The 23,248-nt window shown below is 37.2% G+C and overlaps 2 protein-coding genes across 8 annotated transcripts in view; both read right to left on the bottom strand.

Annotated features, from left to right (window-relative positions):
• The window catches only part of LOC140159000 (ras-GEF domain-containing family member 1B-like), a 289,431-nt gene that overhangs the window by 138,785 nt on the left and 127,398 nt on the right, over positions 1–23,248 (bottom strand). The window lies entirely within an intron of this gene.
• Positions 554–22,495, bottom strand: LOC140159001 (uncharacterized). Of its 3 annotated transcripts, XM_072182308.1 has the most exons (13): positions 22,377–22,495; positions 19,666–19,715; positions 18,908–18,998; positions 16,472–16,562; positions 15,644–15,729; positions 13,533–13,665; positions 11,873–11,913; positions 9,549–9,646; positions 7,842–7,914; positions 6,477–6,543; positions 4,344–4,456; positions 3,422–3,570; positions 554–2,029 (listed from the first exon to the last, which is right to left on the bottom strand). In XM_072182308.1, the coding sequence occupies exons 2-13, from the start codon at positions 19,679–19,681 to the stop codon at positions 1,827–1,829; spliced, it is 1,161 nt and encodes a 386-aa protein (XP_072038409.1). In that variant the 5' UTR covers positions 19,682–19,715; positions 22,377–22,495; the 3' UTR covers positions 554–1,826. The 3 variants fall into 3 exon arrangements, with proteins under 3 accessions (XP_072038409.1, XP_072038410.1, XP_072038411.1); XM_072182309.1 differs by lacking the exon at positions 22,377–22,495 and having other exon boundaries at positions 19,666–21,644; XM_072182310.1 differs by lacking the exons at positions 18,908–18,998; positions 19,666–19,715; positions 22,377–22,495 and adding an exon at positions 17,813–17,944.

Raw genomic sequence — 23,248 nt, forward strand, 5'->3', positions numbered from 1 at the left:
AGCTGTGGTCCATTTGGCTTTCTGGAGACAGTATCGTCCACATGTGATCAATTTCGTCATCGTGCAGAGCAATGTGACTGTGCTCTACAGATACACCGCATTTGATTGCGCCTGTATCATGAAGACAATATTGTTTCAAGAAAGCTAAATGAAAGACAGATAAAAAGATTTTATAGCGTCTGACGTCATCTGTCAATCAAATTCAAGCACGCTTTGTTTACAAGTGTTGTGATGATGACTTGCTGAACGCGGCGGTATAACCGGGCACCTTATTGTTAATTTTGCACCTTCAAACCATCTCAAAAGTTGGGTCTTTATAGTTGGAAAGTACGTAATTTTTCGACATTTGCTGCTATTCCTTTTCTCCAATCAGCACCAGATAGATCAGTCTTTCTTTTACGCGCTATGAACCTGTGTAAACCAATCAAGGATCGGAATTGACAATGACATCAGACGCGATAAATTCTTTTTATCTCTGTCTTTAATTATACATGTGCCTGGTTGCTCTAAGATTTGAATGAAAACTGTAAACAGTAATTTCAATAGATGCTCCACACAAAAGAAACAACTCCATTAACATATGTTGTCAGTTTGTACAATTTCAGAACATTTTATTTTATTTTCTTAATACATGCATATAATTATTTTTCTTATTTGTATTTTACTGTAGTACTGTTGGTTGTCAACAATAAACAATTGCAAACAATGAGTTAGCTGAATACATTTCCAACATTCAATATTCTTTTTTGTGTGTGATGTATTGACATAATTTTTCAGATTCATAGCCATGGCATGGTTGCCGTGCAAGTACACTCCTCACAAGAATTAAAGGATCAGTTGAATATAATCAGCATTTTTGAAAACATTGGATATGATGATAATATTATGCCTGCTTTGTTCCATAACTAAATTCTGCACAAAAAGTAACTCGGCTGTTATAAATACGCCTATAGATTCAGAACGAATAATTGTTTTCACAATATTTCAACATAATAAGGATGATTTATTTACGTGCATTTTGATACCCCATTTGTCCAATATTGACAATACAGCAGTGTTTTGAAAGAAAAATACCCTAATTTAAAAGTTGCAGTTATTTGTATTGATTTGAAGTAAGCGCGAAGATAATGGCGGGCTTTACGTGTTTACAGTGCTGGCATTATAACCGTTGATCGCTGTAAACTGCAACTTTTAAATTCAGATATTTTAATCATTCATCTTATGAATAACCAAATTCCCAGAGGTTGATGATCTGAGAATGTAATTACAATAAGCATCAGTAATAACACTTGGTGAAAAGTACATGTTGGGGGGTTCCAGCCCCTGACATTTAAAAGGTATAATTCTGAGTGCCCTCATGTTCCACAAAAAATACTGTCCAAATGCTCATACCTTAAGGCAGCTGAACATTGAATGCTGTCATATGTGAATATTATCATGTGATCCAAACTGGATTTGTTCCATTACTCAAATTTATAACTTGGGAGTGGTTTAAACTACCACAAAACAAAGTTTTATTTGAACCTTGTTGTTTTGAAGAAGTCAACTGTTAGTGAATAAAACTGTTAACTCAGAATTCTTGGCAATACTACTTGTGACATCATACAAGCACATAGTAAAGCTTAACGCGATCATAGCAGCTGTTGTATTTCTGAAAGTTTACGTGGCATGGGTGGTGTGATATGAGATTGCTCATACTCATAGCTCAAGTTTAGACCATAGAGGATATAAGTTTTTCCCACACATATAACCCGAGATAAAACACCTACAAAATACAATGTCTTGAAGTGTGATGAACACCGCAATCAATGTGTGAAGCCCTCAAACTAATTCAAAACAGCTAATAAACGCCCATACAATTCAAGTGCCTCATCAACATTTTCTGGCAGTTGCAATCCTTCAATTGTTATTGTGTCATTGAAAGCATCTAGGTAGACTCCATGTGTCCCACTTGGGTCTTCCCGTTGAACAAAAACTTCCATAGCTTGGATAACCCCTGCTGGCAAATCAAACTTGAAGCTCTCAGCTCCTACCATATAAAGGGGAAAAAGAAAATGTCTTAGTGATTACCATAAATCATTATGGAAAAGTTGCTTTCTGCAATAATCCTCAAAAATTGCTTTACAAAAATGTTCGATAATTTGAGCGCCAAATTTGCAAAAATTAAGTGACATTTTAAGTGAACAATTTAAATCCTAATGCCAACATAATAATATTTTGATGAATCCAAGTGTGTGAAAATATTGGATCCAAAAAATAATGATAAAATTGGATGCTTTCACCCAATACTTATTGGTCTCCCTATGAGTTTTAAAATATTGACCCCGAATACGTCTCATCTAATCTCCCCGTGCTAGAGGCATCTTAATCAACCGTGACGTCTCTTAGTTGCTTTTATTTTATGCTTGTTGTGCAAAATGATGAATACATCTTTCTATAAGTAATCCAAAAGGTTGTACATACCCAGGGTTGATTCAATCAAAATAATCGATTTTTTTTATTTAAATCAGATTGTTTTTATTTAAATCAATTTTTTTTTTATTCCAAGAACTGCTATATCCCATGATAAAGTCAAAAGAGTACCAGTGGAATGCTAGTCATATGCACAATCCTACCAGGTAACCAAAAATCAAAACATGTTTCCACATGTGAAAATTTCAAGAAAAAATATGGTAAAATCATGGGAAACAAACATGTTGAATTCTGCACCTTGAAGATGAATTTGTAGCAATGGATAAAGTGACATCATAGAGGTATTTTAATTGTATCCAAAAGTTGTAGAAGCATTAAGAATGAAGTAAAACAGTCAATTTAAGCAAGAAACTAAAGCCATATTATAACATTTGCTGAGGAGGACGCCCTCACTGATTTTTTTTTAAATTAATTTTTTACACGATTATATTGTACTTTATTAAACCAATATACCCTGCAAAAATCAAGACTCTAGGTGCTGTAGTTTTGTCAAAATCCGAGATTTTGAATAAAACGGTGGAACCGTCGCTTTATTATTACGATGGATTTATCTGTCGAACGCACACACGATGTTCATAACACACAGTACGTACACGGCGTGCGAGACGGTGATCTACACAACAAAGGGTCATACCATAACATGACCGAAGGAGTGGTACGTATTGGCGACATATGCGCTGGTAGTAAATTCCAATTTTCTTTGCTTTGCCGTAGTTGTTTGGCTCGAAATTAAAAGGGGATATATCCGACAGTAAAAGCTAACATTTTATGGCAAAGAAATGCTAATATATTTTGTGTGAAAATGTTATAATATGGCTTTGACTTACATTTATCAAAAATGGTAAAAAATGGAAAAAGTTGATTTAAATCAGTGATTAAAAAAAAATCAAGTGATTTAAATCACGATTTTAAATCGGCGTGATTTAAATCAAACAACCCCTGTACATACCATAAGCCTCTGGTGATGCAAATAATATGTTGGGTTTTCCAGCAGGACAAACTCCACGGCTTCTTTGCATCCTGTGGCAGTTCCACTCTGCCTTCACTTGATCTAATTCTTGTTGAAGAATACCCATGAAGCAAAAACACAAACACTCTCTGGAACAATAGAAAAAAAATTGATCCCCTTTTGTAAAGAAATATGTCTGGCATTCCTTTCCTGGTATTGGCTGGAATGTAACATGCTAATGAATCCACACTTGCAGCAGCGTATGTATACATGAACAAAAAGTTAGTGGAAGTACGTATATGTGAGCAAGTAAACTTTGTCAAGCCTGGAACTTGTATACAATACACGCTTACATCATGAATTCATTGTTTGGAAGAAGCAACTTGTGACATTCACCTACTGAGATAGAGGGCAAACAAGGTCAAAGGCCATTGGGTGTCCATAGGCCACTGTTGATCTTTGACTTCCATTGCACATAACAAGTAAAGTAAACAGTTTAGAAGACAATTTCTATACCATTTCTTGATTCTTATGTCAAGACGAGCAATCTTACACTATAAAGAGAAAAGTTGTTTTCTACACCCTAGTTTAAAACCACGTACCCCTCAGGTGCCAACCACTGTCTGGGGATAACAAGTTCCCGTTGTGATGGTTGCCCTGTCAATGGTTTTGTGTGCCTATGTAGTTTCAGAGGACTGCACAATAGGATCATGTGGGATGTTTGGACTTGACACTGCTTTGTTCTGATTTGTCCTGTATGGTCTAGTAGCGTTGGGGCTAATACTTCTACTAAAATCAGTTTGAGTTATTTGAAAAACCCTCTAATGTAGTATAGACAATGTATCACACATGGTTGACATTGACCTGAAAATGATGTAAAACATTAAATTGGCACAAATATATCAAATCAAAGCATACATACCTGTGTAGTTCGTCGCCTTTTGAATATAAATTCTCATCCTCCATATCTTTAAACAAGTCCATCCAAAATTGAATCCCTCCCTTCCTAAATGTCCCCCACCACTGTTCAATTCTCTGTAAGTGACAACAAGCAGAACACTTTTGATTTCCTTCTGACAGTATGAAATACATAAACCACATTAAAAACCGCATTATTAAACATTCTGTTGTTTGATGAGTCATTCCTCCGAAAAATGTTAAATATGGGATTTGGGGTTTGGATCAGGTTTAGTAGCAATAGGGAACATGAAATCAGAGGTGTAACTTACAGGTTAGGGTGCATGTGAAGGTCATGAAGGGGTAATTTCCGGTTTAGAACCAAATACCTTCAAAATGTCTCTTCTACCATAAATTACATAGCACAATGACGTCACTTGCACATATGCAACAGCTATATCCAGTGTCTATACGTGTTCACAGAATTGGGGTCAGGGGTTATTTCTGATTGAAATTTAAATATTTTTTAAAATTCATATCTGCTCCATGTAACATAGTATACTGATGCCACTTGCACAGGTGTGACCCTTACGGCATTCTAAACATTAAAAAAATATTTAGGTCAGGGATCAAAGGTCAAATGTTTAAATTGGTCCAATTGAGCTCAAATTCAACAGGAATGATGCTTACGGCATTCGAAACATGTTCAAAATATTTAAGACCCATAAGATCAAAGTTAAGGGGTCAAAGGTCATTTAGAGGTAATTTCCGGCACCCGCATGCCCGGCTAGGTCATGTTCTATGAACACTGTCTAGTTCTTGTTTGGGTTAAGGTATTAGCATAGATGAACTCCTGGATGGGGCAGCTTTAATTAGCATGAGGCCACATTGATATGTAAATAGCGTATTGTTATTTAAATTTGCGCCCAGACGTATTGAGGGCGACAGTCAGGTTATCCAGACGGAGAATGGCTGCATATGCCGGGCATGTCAATTTGCTGAGTGAAGGCTGATAATCACCTTTCTGTATAGGTAATAAGCTAGTATATTTCGTGTACCAGTTGGTTATGACAAAAAATTAGTATCATATTAAATATATTAAATGTATAAACTTTGAAATTTACATGAATTTGAAGAGCAGAGCTTCGAAATGTAGCTAAGTCAGGTGATATGAAATTCTGCTGCGTGACCCCCTCTGCGTGGTAGAATTATATTCATAAAACATTGAATTTAACAGATATCATGGGTAGCCAACCACGATTTATCAGCATTTAAAATATATGTTAATTAACAAAGATAAATAATAAAGAGTACAAATGGCAATTAACTAGTAAACAAGCCTGAAATCTTAAAATGTTGCCACGTGATTTCCCGAACACATGATATGTTAACATGTGACCACTATTCAGATTTACCGTAAATATTTGGAGTATGCTTGCACATCATGCACATACACTGTGCATTTCTTTACTTCCGTATACAATCAATACTTCATGCTGGGAGCCAAGTAACATTGTCTGCTCAGAGCAGATTGGTATTTTATTTTACTTGAGAGCATAATAGAAATACATAAAGACGAATAAGGCGCCATGATGGAAGGTCAGGTCGGGTATCAAAGGTTATTATAACTTAAATACTACTTGTATTTCTCACCTTGCCTCTGTCACATATTTCCTTCATATTATTGACAGCAAGTCCTAATTTTGACTTTGCTATTGCAAAATGTCATTTCATATCAAATTAGTAGACTTTCTTTGAAAAACATATAACTGGTGCCTGATGGGAATACCCGTCCGCCATTTCATTAAACTGGATCGTTTTACCTGTTTTGCGCCCAGATGTATTGAAGGCGCTATACTCTCATTGAACAGGCAAAGTTCGCAAAACTAACAACGTTGTTATTTGCCAAACTCAATTAACATGATCCAAGGGGTCTAACATGAATTATTCATAACGAGCTATAACGGATCGATAACTGGCCTCACTTTCTAGCTAGTAAACCAGCTGAATTTTTCATAGATTTTGCGTTGCTAATAGAACAACCGTGAATTTAGTGTCACCCCCTTGGTATTAGGTATAAAGTATTATCAGAAAGTCCCGAACTAAATTTGGCAATCAAGACAAATGTTTATGGTATTTTCATAAAATTGTACCTCACCTGATTTGAAGTTGATGCACCTATTTGAACACTGTCAGGTCCAGCTGCCCTGTCAGCATGATTCCACCTAGAATGTATTATGTATATAGATATAAAGTTAACATCAACAATATTAAGGCGTGGGGTGTGGGCGAACTTAAAGTACAGGTATCTGGAGAGGGGAAGCAACGAGTTACCCCAAATCACAGCGGCAGGTAGTCACTTGGCCGTAAAAGCCCCCCAGTCAGAACTCTTGCCCCCCTGATGGCCCCCAGAAAAAACCCAAAATTACGAAAATTTCCACTTTTTGCGGTAATTTTGCTCCAAATTTGTTGATTTTGCTCCCCCCTTGACATTTACTTTGCCCCCCCCTAATCCCCCCCACAAAATATTCCTGGCGCCGCCACTGTGAAAGACCCATTATTGATTAGGCACAGGTCCTTTGCGTGCATAGCAGAAAATTATAATAGAATGTTTGGAATTTTCGAACTAACTGCATTATGTATTTATTAATTTAATTTAATTTAATTTAATTTAATTTAATTTAATTTAATTTAATTTAATTTAATTTAATTTAATTTTATTTTATTTTATTTTATTTTATTTTATTTTATTTTATTTTATTTTATTTATTTTATTTATTTATTTATTTGGTAGATTAGTAAGTAATTAGTACTATTCCATGATTCATCGGTTTATTATTGATTGTTGATAACTTGATTGATCGATTGATAGTAATTTCACATCATATTCCTGGTTTATAGGTCCAATGGAACGTCTATTAATTTTGTATAGCATCGTACATTAGATAAATAGGCCTATCAGTATTAATTTATTCTATTCAGCAATATCAAGGATTACTATCAGACTTCTCACAGCTAATTGTCAGTTGGCTTAGTGGTAAGGCACTTTTATAAAATGGAGGTCCCGCGTTCAATTCCCAGCTCTGCCTATTGGTTTCAAGGCTGAGAAAAAAAATGCAATTTCTGAACTGCAAACTTATTTGGCGTGCGATCTGAGCTGGTCCGTTTCTGGGGGCTGCCAAAAAGCACTTAAAAAGTAAAGTAGAACTGTACACCGTATAATAATTATGATAAATTGATAGTCATAAGGGTATGTTTATAGGTGTTCAAGGAGTAGAGGGCACTACACCTTTCAACTACTACAGTGCTTTCCTGTGCTATCCAGTGCTCCCTGTCAGCACAGCAGGCCTCCTTTTGTGTTATTTAATGCTTTTGATATTAATCTGGTGCCTAAACCTGGTGCTTTTGTTATTATATAAAACACCGAAATTTATTTATTTATTTATTAGAACCCTTATGAATTGAAGAAATAAATACAAAATTGCAAAATACCCTTGGTTTCCTTTATAACACTGGAGCTTACCTAAGTGACTTCTGGATGTCTTCAATGACTCCATTCTCCGTACCCCTGTCAAATCGTATTTTCCTTGGTACACCTAAAGAGTGAAATATGTGACATGGTATATCAAAAAAAGACACTTTTGTCCATTTTGGCCATATCTGCGAGATAATCTGTATACAACAGCGTACTAGGCACGGCCACGCGCAGAGTATGTTCCACGATGTACACAAATTAAATAATTTTTATATAGTAATAATAATAATTATAATAACTAGAGGTCACCCGTCTTTCGCGGTTGGTAAATTTTGTACATTTTGTGTACATGTAAATGTTTTATTTAATGTGATTAATGGTATGAGAGGAGATGATCATTTAGAACTTAGAAGTAATTTGTCCTTCAAAAGTTTCACTGTAACTATAGGTTCTCCATAAAAACACAGAATACATGCTAATGTTGATCAATTAGTTGAATAAACAATAGATGTTAATTGAGTTTCTACTGTGTCATGTAATAGTTGCTTCTGTGTCATGTAATAGTTGAGACTATAGGCATAATATCCTCACACCGATGACAGGATAGAAGGCCTAATTCAGGCTATGTCAACATTAGTGTATTGTGTTGGCGTGAAAGGTTTTAGAATGCAGGTGCGCTGCCACTGCCTTTGCCCTGCCTTTGAAACTAATTAACATAATTTGACACCCTTAAGGTAAACAAAAACAAAATTGGACGTTTTATTGGGGTGCGGACAACTTTAATCTACATAGCGCAAAAATCCGTTTTCGAAATAATGTAAAACATAGAAGTTTTAGCCTTACCAATTAAGCCAAACTCAGTAATTTATTATAGATAATAAATAATAGTAATATTAATAATAATAAATATTGACTCATCAGTTGATCACAAGTATTGTAAATCTATTGCATGTTTTCTTGCACTTTTATTCGGACATCGTACAGTTTACATGCTACTACCAAACAAATAGGTAGTAAATTGCATGGTGCATGATAATATATCCAAGCAAAAATTCACAAGTACATCTTTACTTGTACAATGCATAAACCTACATCACTTTTGACCCTTTATCTTTTAATGTCAAATGTGTTGTTGAAGCTGAAGTTACTACAACGTCAAAATCTGTTACAGCATTAGTTTACAACTTTCCCAAGTCACCTATGCAATCAAATTAATAGGAACTTTCAGTGCTTAACGTATATTGCAGTATAAACACATCAAAAGAAATAAATCCCCCTCTCAAAATGTTGTCATAACATTGTAAAAAAAGGTGTATTGGTAAACGGAATGGGACTGGCCATCTTACAACTCACTGTTCTGGGCTCTGCACCAAGAAAGGGCTGAATGATCAAAAATCGATACACAGTAAAGGTTCACTTGGTGAAGATTTTAAGGTTCACTTGGTGAGGATTTTAAACTGCACTCAACCAGTGGGTATTTCCATCAGTAAAAAGCCATGAATCAACGTTTGTGACAAGCATAGGCCTATACTTTGTGACTTTTGAAAATGACAGTTTTTTGTCTTCAATTTGGGCTCATTCAGCCCTGAAGTCATGGACATCTTTCATTTTTACACAACACTTAGCAAACAGTCATAAAATTAATTCAAGTTTGTTTTAATGGTGAAAAACGAAGCCTTACAATGTTATGACGAAATGTTGAAAGGGGGGCTTATTTCTTGTGCTGTGTTTATTATTACAAACATAATGTCATACCATCGATTTCATTCAAGCAATCCAAATAGTAGGATCCCACGACTTTGGGATTGTTGTTCGACCGTCCAACACGGAGCCACAATATTTTCCTTGAAAATCTGAAAGGTGAAAACATTGAAAAAGTAATTAAGTTTATTGTATGTATACAATAAACAGATTTACCACCTGATGAAATAGCCTTGTGGCCAAGCCAGTGCTTGAACAATCAATACAATGATTAATTGATTGGTTGCCTTGCTACAGCTTTATGCAAGCCCAATGAGGTTAGAGTCTATTGTTTGCGGTGGTCAATGACATTCTGGTGCCACCCAGTTTTTCCAGGATAGGGCATATCTTTCATGAAAGGAGTAGAAGGTTTCTGAAATTTGGTAATGGAGAAATTTTCCCACCCACCACACCCAAATTTGTTTTTCATATTCCAGTATTCAATTTTATCGGGGAGCAGTAGTCAGCTGGGAAGGCCCCCATATTGTACGGGATATTGAGGTTCCATATACCAAAAGTATATTGAAATATGCATTTTTAATGGTAGTGAGTCCTCATTTGGGTACACAGATCTAAGGGTTCAGGAAATCTCTGAAAAGGGGCTTTGTAGCTTGCCGGTTAATACTGCTGTTAACTTCTTCTTAAGAAGTTGGGCCACACTTTGAGCATGTTTGAAATTTCTTGGAGGTCCCGTTAGTTACAATAAATTAATTTGGGCTAACTTCTCTGCGAAGAGAGAGGTTGGACCACACTTTCGTGTATGCAACAGGGCCGGGAAATTCCATGGAGGGCCCCATATCTTACGAGGAATTAATTCGGATTAACTTCTCTTTAAAAATATACGTTGGGCCACACTTGTGTGTGTGCAAAAGGGTTGAACAAATTTCCTGGGGGCCCCGTAGCTTATAAGGAATGAATTTGGGTAAACTTCTCTGCGAGATGTTGGCCCACAAGTGTGTGTACAAAACGACTCGCTTAAATTCGTGTGTCCCATATTCATACGTTCAGTCATGTAGGCATTTCTTTCATTCATTTATGTCTCTTTCAAGGATTTAATTCTGGTTATCTTCCCTCTGAGGAATTGGGCCACACTTGTGTATGGGCAAAAGGGGTTTGCGGGAAATTTCATGGAGGGCACCATGGTCATTCATGTTTTATTCATTTATTAATGCAATCATTCATTTCTTCATTTCATTCATTTATGTACCTTACAAGGAATCAATTTGGGTTAACTTCTCTGCGAGAGCGAAATTAGGCTACACTACAAATTCCCGGAGGGCCCCGTATCTCACAAGGAATTAATTTGGGTTAACTTCTTTGAGAGAAGTTGGGCCACACCTTGTTCTTGAGAGGCCCCGTACCTTACGGGTAAGTATAAGCATGGGCTCGGGAAATTCCTGAAATCTTACGGGTGAGCAGCAGGCACACTGTGTTTAGATGAATTCTATGAAGCGCCGTGTCAGTATTAAAAAGGCTAACGAACTTCTTTTTACAGGGTTGAAAGTGCATTTTATTTAGCAATAAAATGAGACCACAAGCATGACAATAATTTCTTGCTTGGCAGAGATATCATCATTTTATTTGAGTTGACTTTTGGGTGGCGAGTTCAGGACACACAACCTTACATTTGTTCTTTCGGATTGATATCTGTAACTTGTTCTTTCGGATTGATATCTGTAACATTTCACTTACATTTCATGAGGGGAGGATGGGGTAAGCCTCCTAACGAAAAAAAACTTTTGCTTATATGAATTCGACAAGCTTTTTGTTCATTCCCCTATGCAACACTTGTTCGCAGTCAACATCAGGAGCCAAAAAAGGCACATTTATTTGGTATGTTATGCAATTATATCTTAAAGCGAAATTCATGGATATCATTCTAGTTCAGACAGCTAGTGCTTTAATGTTATTAGTAATTAAAAGTATAAACCAAATTTCAAAACTGTACTAATGCTTACTCGTTTTCTCTGAGAATATATTTCCCATGCTTTGATTCAGACCTGCCAACCTACCGAAGTCAGAATGAGGGACATTGAGACCAAAACCTTGTACATGTACACAAACCAGCAAATTCAAAGACTTGAGGTGTGCAATACTTTCAGATCTCAGAGAAGGTTTTGCAGGTCTGAATTTATCACAATAGACTAAAGAGAATGCTATAGCAGATTTTAAAGAGACATTTTCTGCTGTTCTTACATGTACATTTAAATTTGCCATCACTGAAATTTTCAGAAAACAGGACTGTCCCTCATTTTCACTTTGGTAAACCCCAAATGAGGGACAGTTGGCAGGTCTGTTAATTGCATCAAGCAGATCCACTTACACCAAAAGACACTTACCCACAGATTGCTCCATGTATGGCAAATCCGAATGGTTTCAACTGTGGATGATAAGAGATTGCTACTATCATATTTACAGATGAACACCGAACACTCCTCATTTCCCCAATATAACACACATATTAAAAGAAACATGTAAACTGTGATCCCCTGTACACTGGCACCTCTTTTTAAGTGAGTGTAGACATTTAGTACGAAAAATACTTCATATAGAACATTTCTTTAACATCTGGATTTCATAGTGTGAACAATGCATTAATGTCAAAGCAGAAAGACCTCAAAATCACATGTCATATTTGTCATCCTAATCTTTCACAGATCTGTTTTAACCAGTCAATAGCACAATAGCACCAATTTTGGGTTTTTGCACATGGCTTTCTGCTTTTATTTAAGGAATTGCTCCTGCAATGTTATCACAACTTTCTGAATTGTTAAACGTTACTTGAACCCATTGATGTGAGTTTGTCGGGCTTATAATTAGCGAAAACAATTATGGCCCATAACATTGTGTATAGATATGCTTGCAGTTGGGCGCAGCACTAAAATGCTACTTGCGCAATGCGCATTGTGCAATGGGCGACTGGTGCATGTTTATACAAATGTACGCGAGAGTAAGTTTGGACTTTATTGATGCACACAGTAACAAAACCTGAATAATTTTAGCCAATTAAAGCAAAACTTTACAAGTGAATTTAACGATAATTTCCATTTTTTAAGTTAAGCTAAAACACTTTAAGCGTGGCCCTCCTGTATCCGCCGTTGATCCGGAGCATGATAGAATGCAGACAGTGTTTCTAATTGGCATATATTTATTCTTAGTGTATTAACTCAGTGATCCCAGCTGTCCCTCAACCAATTACAACAATTCGGCGCGGTATTTGAATCTTCTTCTGTGCATGCTCTTGGCTTGGCACAGTTCTAAGAAAATACAAATTGTATGCCATATGAATGTTATGATGTTATTGGTGAGGAGTATAATTCACAATACACTCCAGACGCATAGTAACTTGCCCTATCATTTGTTATAATGCACTAACTGTGACATCTTTTGAGTTATAGAGGTTGTGCATGAAATTATTGATTGGCTCCAAACACAGGATTTGAACCGGTGTCCATCACCGAAATCATGGCACAGTGTAGTCCATTCAATCAAATATTGTCATCAGCCTATTTGATCGTAGTGTATTTGTTATGCGTGTGACGACCTCTCGCAGTAGATTGCAAACATGCTTTTATTGAATGCATTTGAGTAGACCACCATTATTGTGAATTAGTAAAAGGATCAAAGAAAAAAGGGTGGAATCACTGATCAATATGCATGATTACAATGTTCAAACACCCCTTACTGTAAATAGATTATACCATCAAAAGTTTCAAATCATTAGGAATATTCGGCTGGACCCAGATATCTGCTGTAAATTGGTCAAAATTGAATAAAAGTAGACAAGGAAGAATATTTTTTTATCGCTTTACTAATAATTTCTGTTAGGTCTGACTGTGACTTTTTGCCAGAGTGAAAACTTTTCGAAATATATCCTAAAAACCGGGTGTCTAAGTTATTTGGACAGACAACAATACTCATAGAGCCACCAGTCACTGTAAGTTTCTTAACAAATCATTTACATGAATTCACTACATTATTAATCGAAATCTTGTTTACCTTATCATAGCCATCAACATGAACACAATATAGGGGGCCACGTGATTCATACACTCTGCGCCGTAGTCTGTGCCGTCGCCTGCTTTCTACCCCTTGTGGATCAAGTAATGTGAGACAGAATCTAACTGTTTCCCTGCCAATGCAATACATAGATTAAAATTACATAAATAAATGATGTTTCATGGTTAATCTGGGATCCAATAAATTTCATTATGATTCTGTTTTCGACCTTGGCTAACTACCCCGATCTTCTTAGCATGCCACTTACATATTTTCATCTGGTAGGGATTTAAAAATCCCTTTCAATATAAGCTGAATGTGTCTTACAAGCTAGTGTAGATAGAATAATGTACAATACAATCAAGTATTACCAAGTGCCAGGATTCAAATTACACAGATTCATTTTGGATTTTCACATCCAAATCGTACTAGATGGACCGCGGTTCTCGGATGTCGCGGTTTTCGACGCACAGCATCGACCGTGATGCCTCCACCAAGGGAGCGATGTGGCACTTACAAGTTGATACAAAGCTTCAAGCCTAAAAGAGGAGACTGAATTTGACCTTAGATGACACCTGAATGACCCCAAAACAACTTTCCAATGACAGTGATGCCAGATGACCTCCCAAAAATGTGGCTCTAAATGTTGACTGTATTCACCAAGTTTCATGCCCATATGATAGTTTTTACTTATTTGAACTCAGATGACCCCTTGTGACCCCAAAATGACCTTCCAAAAATTAGGCTCTAATTGACTGTAAAACCCACCAAGTTTCATGCCCATCCAACAGTTTTTACTAATTTGACCTCAGATGACCCCTGGATGACCTTCGATGACCCTGAAATGACCGTCCAAAAATTTGGCTGCTCTAAATGTTGACTGTACCCACCAAATTTCATGCCAATACAACTGTTTTACTAATTTGACCCTAGATGACCCCAAAATGACCTTCCAAAAATGTTGCTCTAAATGTTGACTGTACCTACCAAGTTTCATGGCCATATGACAGTTTTTGCTAATTTGACCTCAAATGACCCTTGCATGACCTCGGGTGACATTGACCCACTAACCAATACAAATTTGTTCTGCCTGGGGTCAAGATGCACCCATCGACCAAGTTTGAGGAACGTGCGACCCTATAGTCTCCGAGAGGTAAATAAGTAAAATGGGCCCCTGACCTCAAATGACCTTTAACCTCAGTATATGACCTTGAACCTCACCCAAAAAAAAAAAAAAATTGCCAAATTTCTGACCATGACCCACCTATCCTGAAAATCTGAAGTCAATCCGCCCATCCATGCCCGAGATACAGCATCCGGACGGAAGCACAGATGGACGGAAGCACTGACATTGCAAAAACAGTATGCCTCGCGGTGGAGGCATAAAAATACTGTTAAGGGTACTACATCAAAAATATGAGGTTATTGTCCTTCTTGTTCTAACAAGCCGCACAATATTATTGTTTAAAACTTGCTTTTATGGCAGTGAATGTAGTTCAATGTCAAGTTTAATTCATGAATGATGTATTAAAGCCATATTATAACATTTTCATAAAAGTAGAAACTGTTGTAAAGCAAAGAAAATTGGATCTACTGCCAGGGCTGATGTCACTGATGCGTGTCACTCCATTGGTGGTGCTAGTGCACGATTCTTTGATGTGTGTATACCATCCAGCACACAATGCACATACATGTACTATGTTATGAATATCACATGGCGTTCGACAAAATTTTTTCATCGTAGTCATTAAATATTGTTTCCTGTTCAAAATCTTGGCTTTTAACACAGCCACATCACCTTAAAGTGTTGACATTTGCAGTGTATGTTACATTACACAAAGCACATTACAATCATGCAAAACCAGAATTTTTTAAAATAGTGAGTTCATCCTCCTCAGCAAATGTTACAATATGTCTTTAAAATAAATAAATAAATAAATAAATCTTTAAGCATAATACACCAACCTCTTATAGTATTTGTTCCTGCTCCAGCTGAATAAATGTGCTGGACATTTGAAATAAATCCCACAAACCATTTTAACTGACTTTATTGATTATTCATGTTATTGGGATGTCACATAATGGAACAATCTGATCTATCATTGACATACTTATCTACTCTCAGTTGATGTGTTGTTTTCAGCCGATGCCACATGGCACGGTATCCCAAGCATTGTCCACTGCCAGCTAATTCTTCCTGCAATTATGAAAAAGTCATCAATTCCATAATCAGTAAGGTCAAATGGAACTGGTTTAGAGCATTCTTAAGTAGAAAACTGTCCTAGGTACCAGATATTGTTTAAATTTAAAAATGTTAATGATTTTACGGATCCCCAGACACAGCTCCACAAGGTGGATATCTTCACATTTTCACCATATTTGTAGAAGCGTTGCGCATAAATTATGCAAATTAACACCTAAGTGCGAATACTTTCCACCAAAAAACTAAACAGGTGATCAGCATATGTATCGTTCCTGCCACCAGGTTTCGCTCCGATACGCCTGACGGACCTATCAATTTACGCTGATTTTCGCATAAATTATGCAAATTTATTAGCTATGCTGATTTGCATATTTTTCACCGTAAAAACATACGGTCACATAGCACACTTGGATATATCCTTCCTCCCACCAAGTAGCGTCCCCGTAGGTCTTACCGATCCCCAGATATAGCTCCGGACAAAAGTACACACACACCCACACGGATACACCCCCACACACAGACAGACAGAAATAATGATTACTACAGTAAGTCCCATCCTGAACATAGTTTAGGCGAGACAAAAATGTTGTTGTTGCCTTTGCATATAAAACATCATTAAAACTTATATAACCTATTAGATGTTATTGACACATTTTTTGACCAGAGTAAAAATTACTCTCACACTCACCCCCACTCAAGTAGTGATATACTGTGATGAACATTAAATCTTAAATACCTGGATTTTATCTATCACACCTCCTATGTCTGCTGCTTGCATATGTCTCCTTAATCCCAATTGACTGATAAGTCTTTTCAGGTGAGATAAGCTGAAATAGATTGATTACAATTAAAATCTTCGGAAACATATATTATAGTGTTAAAGGGTGGTGACCTGATATATTTGGAAAATGGAATTCTTTACAATTGACATATAATATAAAATGATATCCCTTTCAAGCATTCATGCAAAAAGAACATGAAATCATAGGTGTAGATCCCGAGGGGGATGGGGGATAACCCCCCATATTTTTCCATGGGGGTGGTCCATACAATCATCCCTCCAATGTTGAGACCTGTATATGGGTTTCTGACCAAATTAATCTTATATTTGGCCATTTAAACCCTTAAATTGAATAATATTCCGCACTACGCGCCAATTTATCACTTTTGCACCTTATTTCATCAGCTTAGCTTCAAAATGCCAAATTTTTTCATGCGCTTTGCGTGCATTTGTTCAATAAACTTAATCTCTCTCCAAAAATGAAATTTTTTCCAACACCACCCCCTGTGTCAAAAAGAAATATACGCCACTGCATGATATTGTTTGTAATTGCAACTAATTCCTTATAGAATTACTGAGATTTATACAGCATCAAATATATGCGATCCTATTTTTCTCTGAAATTATGAGTTCCAAATCGGTGTATTTCCGAAGATATCATCAAAATCTGTCGAATCAGTCTCAAACGCGGTATACCCACAGTTCGGACTAATTAAAAAGTTTGTGGATGATTTCTTTGGAAATATACGGATTTGGAATGCCTAATTTCAATATGTTAATGAGAAAAACATGAGTTTTTGCCTGATACCAAAATCTGCATTTTGAAGGGGTAAAGTGGGTGGATGAGGCTGTCAATCAGGTTACCCACCTTTAATCATTGTTGCAAATAAGGCAGGCCTAAAGGCAAATGTCTGTGAAAGTCACTGCGAGACAAGGTAAATTATCTGAATCTGAATCTAACAAAAGATTATGAATGGTTGAATCAGTTACTTTTTTTTAGTATTGTGATAGAACTTAAAAATAAAACTCTACTTGGAACCTCAGAAAATTCCTCGTTTCGTGAGTAAAATGTGTAGATATCACAATACCCTAAAAACAATCGATACACAGAATATAAAGCACAAAAAAGTGAAGTAAGTCCCCAACGATATGAGACAACTGCTTGTTTTATTTTATTTTTTTTCATTTTCAGCCTATTTTATATGCTGACTTCAGATGACGTCTGACCTTGAACACCACTATTACATGAAGCGCAATGATTTAGAGTGCATTACGCACAGGTATAATGCCTGTTACCTGAATAGACATTGATCCACAAGCCTCTGAACAGTTTACAGGTTGTTGCTGTCCACTGCAGGGACTTCGCTGCTTAGAAGCACACAACATCCGAGACAATCCACATATAGTGTAGCTAAGGTCCAAGTTTGATATAAACTTCAACTCAAAAAGTATGGTGTTAAATAGCATAAATTGAGTTTTACAATTTCTGTTTGGTTCCAACATTTTCACAACTGTTATTTTCACATACTGTTACTTGAATTCATCAAAGCATAATAATTGTTGAAATAGGTTTTAAACTGTTCATAGATTTACATTTTAACCCATAGTCTTAAGTTATGTTATTTACAAGTTGACCTTATATGACCTAAGTTGACCTTTGTATGACCTTGAACACCAACAAAGGATTCAATATAATTAAAGACAGAGATAAAAAGAATTTATCGCGTCTGATGTCACTGTCAATTACGATCCTTGATTGGTTTACATAGGTTAATAAGCGTAAAAGGAAGACCGATCTATCTGGTGCTGATCGGAGAAAAGGAATAGCAGCAAATGGCGAAAAAATTACGTACTTTTACAAGGCAAAAAGCAGCTTTTCTAGGCATTGTGGCCATGGTGTCTTCGGTTAAGAAAGTTCCCTACTATAAAGACCTAACTTTTGAGATGGTTTGCATGTCGAAAGGTGCAAAATTGACAATAAGGCGCCCGGTTATAAATCCGCGTTCAGCAAGTCATCATCACGACACTTGTAAACAAATCGTGCTCGAGTTTGATTGACAGATGATGTCAGACGCGATAAATTCTCTTTAATCTTTGTCTTTTATTATAGTGTAAACTGTGGCCTAAAGTTTGCTTGCAATTTGATTTGAACTGTTCATATGAGACCAAATGGTCTTTTCTATCAGATGATCTAAAAAGGAGAGAACATGAACAAACTAGGTCACTTGGTACCTCTGTGAATTGACTTTGGGAGCCATAGCGTGAGCACACGATCACTGAAAATCAGTTATGGTGATTGCATCACAGCATCACATGGGATGCCATTGGTTTTTCCCTTGTAGGATTTTTTGTTGTTATGGTTAATTAAAACAAATCAGTAATATTACTTACCTCAATTTGTAATCATGTTCCGACTCCAGCATTAATCGGATTTCCTTAGCTGTGTATCCTTGTTGATGATACCTTCTGATGAGTTGGTCACCTGTTTAAAAAAAAAACAACTAACTTGCATTGTAACTTGTTGGTAGTTTTAATTCCCCAACAGGAAAATGTACACTGATCTACATCCAATCAAGCTTCATTGTTTTAATAAAATGAGTTTGTATTATGTTTGTCTTGTGTAGGCCTAAACAACAAGATTTCCAATTCAAGAGAACAGGACTATGACAATACCAGTGTCTGCAATAAGTGTGTAGCAGTAGCAAAATGCTACACATCTTTCATCATTTGCTACACAATTTTTGAATGTGTAGCAATTTTGTACCATATAAGCAATGGTGTCTTATTAAGCATTTGGTGTCTTTTTGGTGAGCATTTTTGCTACACAAATAAAATTGCTTAATGCGGACCCTGGACAATACTGTTGTAACGGTGGCAGCGCCAGATTTTTACAGGACAAAGTGAATTGCAGCAAAAATTGTCATATTTTTGGGTTTTTACTGGGGGAAACAGAAGAAAAAGATATTTAAGAATACAGCATGAACCAATGGTGTAGTGAGGTTACTGCAACTGGCTGTATGCCACTGGCATGAACCGATATAATTCTGGGTTGTGCAGATGGTACTTATAATTGTCCCAAATCCAATCCCACAAACTTTTTTTAAATATATGTGTATTTATCCCAAACATGTTGAAATGATTATACTTACGATATTCTCTATTCATATCTGCCAAGCAAACTTGTGATAACTTAATTCACCTGTATAATAGCAGTTTGGAAAAAAATATTCATAAAAATTTCAGATCACTGGACATGGAAACTGAGCTTTGCAACCCTACTATCAAACTTTTGGGCACTAATCACATCGCCAGTGTCCGCAATAAGTGCATAACAGTAGCAAAATGCTACACAATTTTCTTCATTTGCTACACAATTTGGGAATGTGTAGCAATTTTGTTCCATTCATAAGAATTGGCTCCCAAATTTGGGGAACATTTTTGCTACACAAATAAAATTGCTTAATGCGGACCCTGCACATCGCAACCTCACCCCAGTGGCCAGGCCCCCAACTTGCTTGGGAAAGGAGATTTTATACCCAGGTGAGGGGCACTCAAATCAAACTTGAAGTCATCCTCGAGCAGTTAATCCGCAAAAGGGTTTTCAGCCTGTGGCACAACCTGCGCAAGTTTCTTTGCAAAAAAGGGTAGCCATTTAGTAGGCCTACTTTAACCATTTAGCCACTTAGGCCTACAAGTCAGCATTAACGGTAGTGATTTTCATGTTTTGTCTGAAGCAGTTTTCCAACTGGTACAGCAAAAAATATTAAAGCCTGTACGGGAGCCCGAGTGTTAGGCCTACTTTATTGGATCAGTGAAAACTAAAAGGTGTATATTTTGAGTTGATCAGTGAAAATGGTTCTGATTTTGCTCCGAAGTCAGTGATAAGGGTTCATTTTTTCACTCAATGGAGGTTGGTGTCCCGGGTTGTTGTTTAGGGTTGGAATCACACAGTCGGAGTTATTACCAGTATTAAGTCCGACTTAAGATAGTAAAATCCGGGGGGGGGGGCACTTCCATGACAGATATGCATCATGTGCCTCGGGATATACCCCATTTTTCAAATCGGCTTGTACCCAATGACCCCCTTTTTTGTGTTATGGTCCTACCTATTACCCAATGGCCCCCTTTAAAAAAATTCATGTAGGGCCTACTCAATGACCCCCTTTTTCTATTTCCTGCTATACCCAATGACCCCCTTTTAATTCCCAAATTTAGGTGGTATTTGTGTTCTCCTCCAGAAATAATGAGATTTTTCACATTTCCAAGGTGGCCAAGTTGTTTTTACGCAGTTTGGCACATATTTTTGTGTAGGCCTACTTAATAATACTCTTTTGGCAATCCTGTACTCAATGACTCCCATTTTACTTTTTGTTACCCCAATGACCATGCTTTTTTCAAAGTTTCATACCGAATGACCCCATTTTTATTTCAGGTTGTGTACTGAATGACCCCATATTTTTAACATGGCCGAGGCACATCCCTGCCATTTCAGATAGGGAGTGCCTCCCCCGGGAGTAAAATGTAAACCTGCATTTTCATTTTGAGTATATCGAGCTCGAGCTAGATACCTAGCCCTAGAACTCTGGCCAGTATCCATTTTTACCTCTACTACCCCCGTCTGTGCCATTGCCCCCTGACCAAATTCTGTACCGTCTGGACAGTATAATAATTTTTTTTTAAGCGCAGTGATTTATAGTGCGCTACACACATGCACAACGCCTAGACGTTGATCCACAAGCCTCAGCACACTTTACAAGTTGTCGCTGACCACTACGGCCCTGCAACAATTCAGGGACTTTGCTGCTTCAAGAGTGCACACCCTAGACATTCCACAAATAACCTTCGCAACCAGGATCAGCTCCCTGAGTTTATTAGCAGTGAGTTCCTTGTCTAGGGGAATTTCAAGCTTTAACTCAATTTTACCACGAGAGCGTACTAGGCACCGCCAGGATTAGAACCAGCAAGCTCTCCCACCATAGTCAAACGCCTTATCGATTGAGCTAACTTGACTGCTAACTGTCAATTTACTTTAGGGGCTGTGCAATAATTATGAGCCCTGGCCTGGGGGAGGATAAAATTGGTGGGAGGGCACAAAATGTTTGGTGAGCCGAAGGGGGGGGGTCAAGCAATTTCTGGCACACATTCTTGGTTGTTCGAGCATATTCTCTAACGCAAATCTTTGATAATATAAATGTGGTCTTACATATTTTTATATGTTCCCCACCCCCCCAAGTTAGATACAAAAGGACACTGGCCACAAATGTGAGGGCATCCGTGAGCAAATTCGTTGCTAGTGTTTCTCGAACAAATTCTTGGGTGCCTTATAAAACACTCTAAAAAGGCTTAGCCTTAGGAAATCCGTACGGAAATTTATGCTTAATGCAAATTTTCCTGCAAGTTTGCAAATTGGGATCCCAGAAATTTTTTGGCGGGCCATGCATTGGGGGGGGGGGGGGGGGCAAGCAATTTCTGGCGGGCCAAGAGGGGGGGCAAGCAATTTTTGGCGAGCCGTTAGGAAAAATTTTCCCCCGGACGCCCGGTAAAATTAATTATTACACAGCACAGCCCCTAATTGTTTTTGTTTTTTACTACTTGGCCTTCATGAGCAATTCTACTTCCATTCCAGGACCAGGCATATGGGTATGCACAGCATAAACCAAACAGATAGTAGGCCCTACATATCATATTATCATGTACATGTATACTCAACCATGCATGGACGTACTAAGTTTCCGAATTCGGAAGGTTTGCATGCCGTTTGCACATGATCTCCAGCGTCAGCCGTCATGTACAAAAAGTCAATTTTATAACCCTTTTTTGACACAAAAAGCCCCCCAAAAGAGAAATAGGCAGTACTTACATCGGCAGATTTAAAATTTGAACTTGATGCTCTCTTCCAACTCGTCTATGTATGACTGATTTTGCTCAAATTCTATACATAGGAACTCGGAACCCCTACATTGCCTACTACACATTCATTCACCGGCCGCCTCACCGTTTTCACGAAATTTCGCGAAATATATGCGAAGGCGAAATACACGAAGGCGAAATACGCGAGGGCGAAACACGAAGGCGAAACACGCGAAGGCGAAGTAGGCGAAATAAATAGGCGAAATCTGGCAATCTGCGAAATGAAACTTCATGAAGCGAAATCTGTGAAACTCTGAAGGCGAAATCTAAATCTGTGGCGAAATCTTAAATGCGAAATCTGTGAAGGCGTAAACGCGAAATCTGCTGAAGCGAAATCTGAAGGCTAAATGATACTAATAAGGCTTCATAGAAAAGGTCAAAGGTTGAGATAGAGACCATATGGGGGACCATTTTGACAAAATGGGTACTTGGGAATTCACAGGAAACAATAAAGGTTTATATATAGACAGACAAGTTCTTAGAAATAGTGTGTGACTTAAGTTGATTACAATGGACTTTCACACTGAGAATGAATGAGACTAATAAAAGTAATATCATTGAAATATCTTGAAGTCATTAGCCTTGTCTGCAATCAAATTGATTAAAACAAATAAAATCATACAAAATCAGCCCATTTTGGTCACATTTCATTTCCATATTCTTCTTCTTTTAAAGCATTCTTTGACATCACACACTTTCTCTTCCACGTCCCTGGTTCCATGTATTCACTCTGGTGTCTTCAAATCCCATCAATTATTTCAATTCCTCTATTTGACCTCAATAGCAATTCTTTCATAAGACGTTATCCTGCATGTTATCAGC

This window comes from Amphiura filiformis, chromosome 8 (genome assembly GCF_039555335.1).
Source record: "Amphiura filiformis chromosome 8, Afil_fr2py, whole genome shotgun sequence".
Classification (NCBI taxonomy): Eukaryota; Metazoa; Echinodermata; class Ophiuroidea; order Amphilepidida; family Amphiuridae; genus Amphiura; species Amphiura filiformis.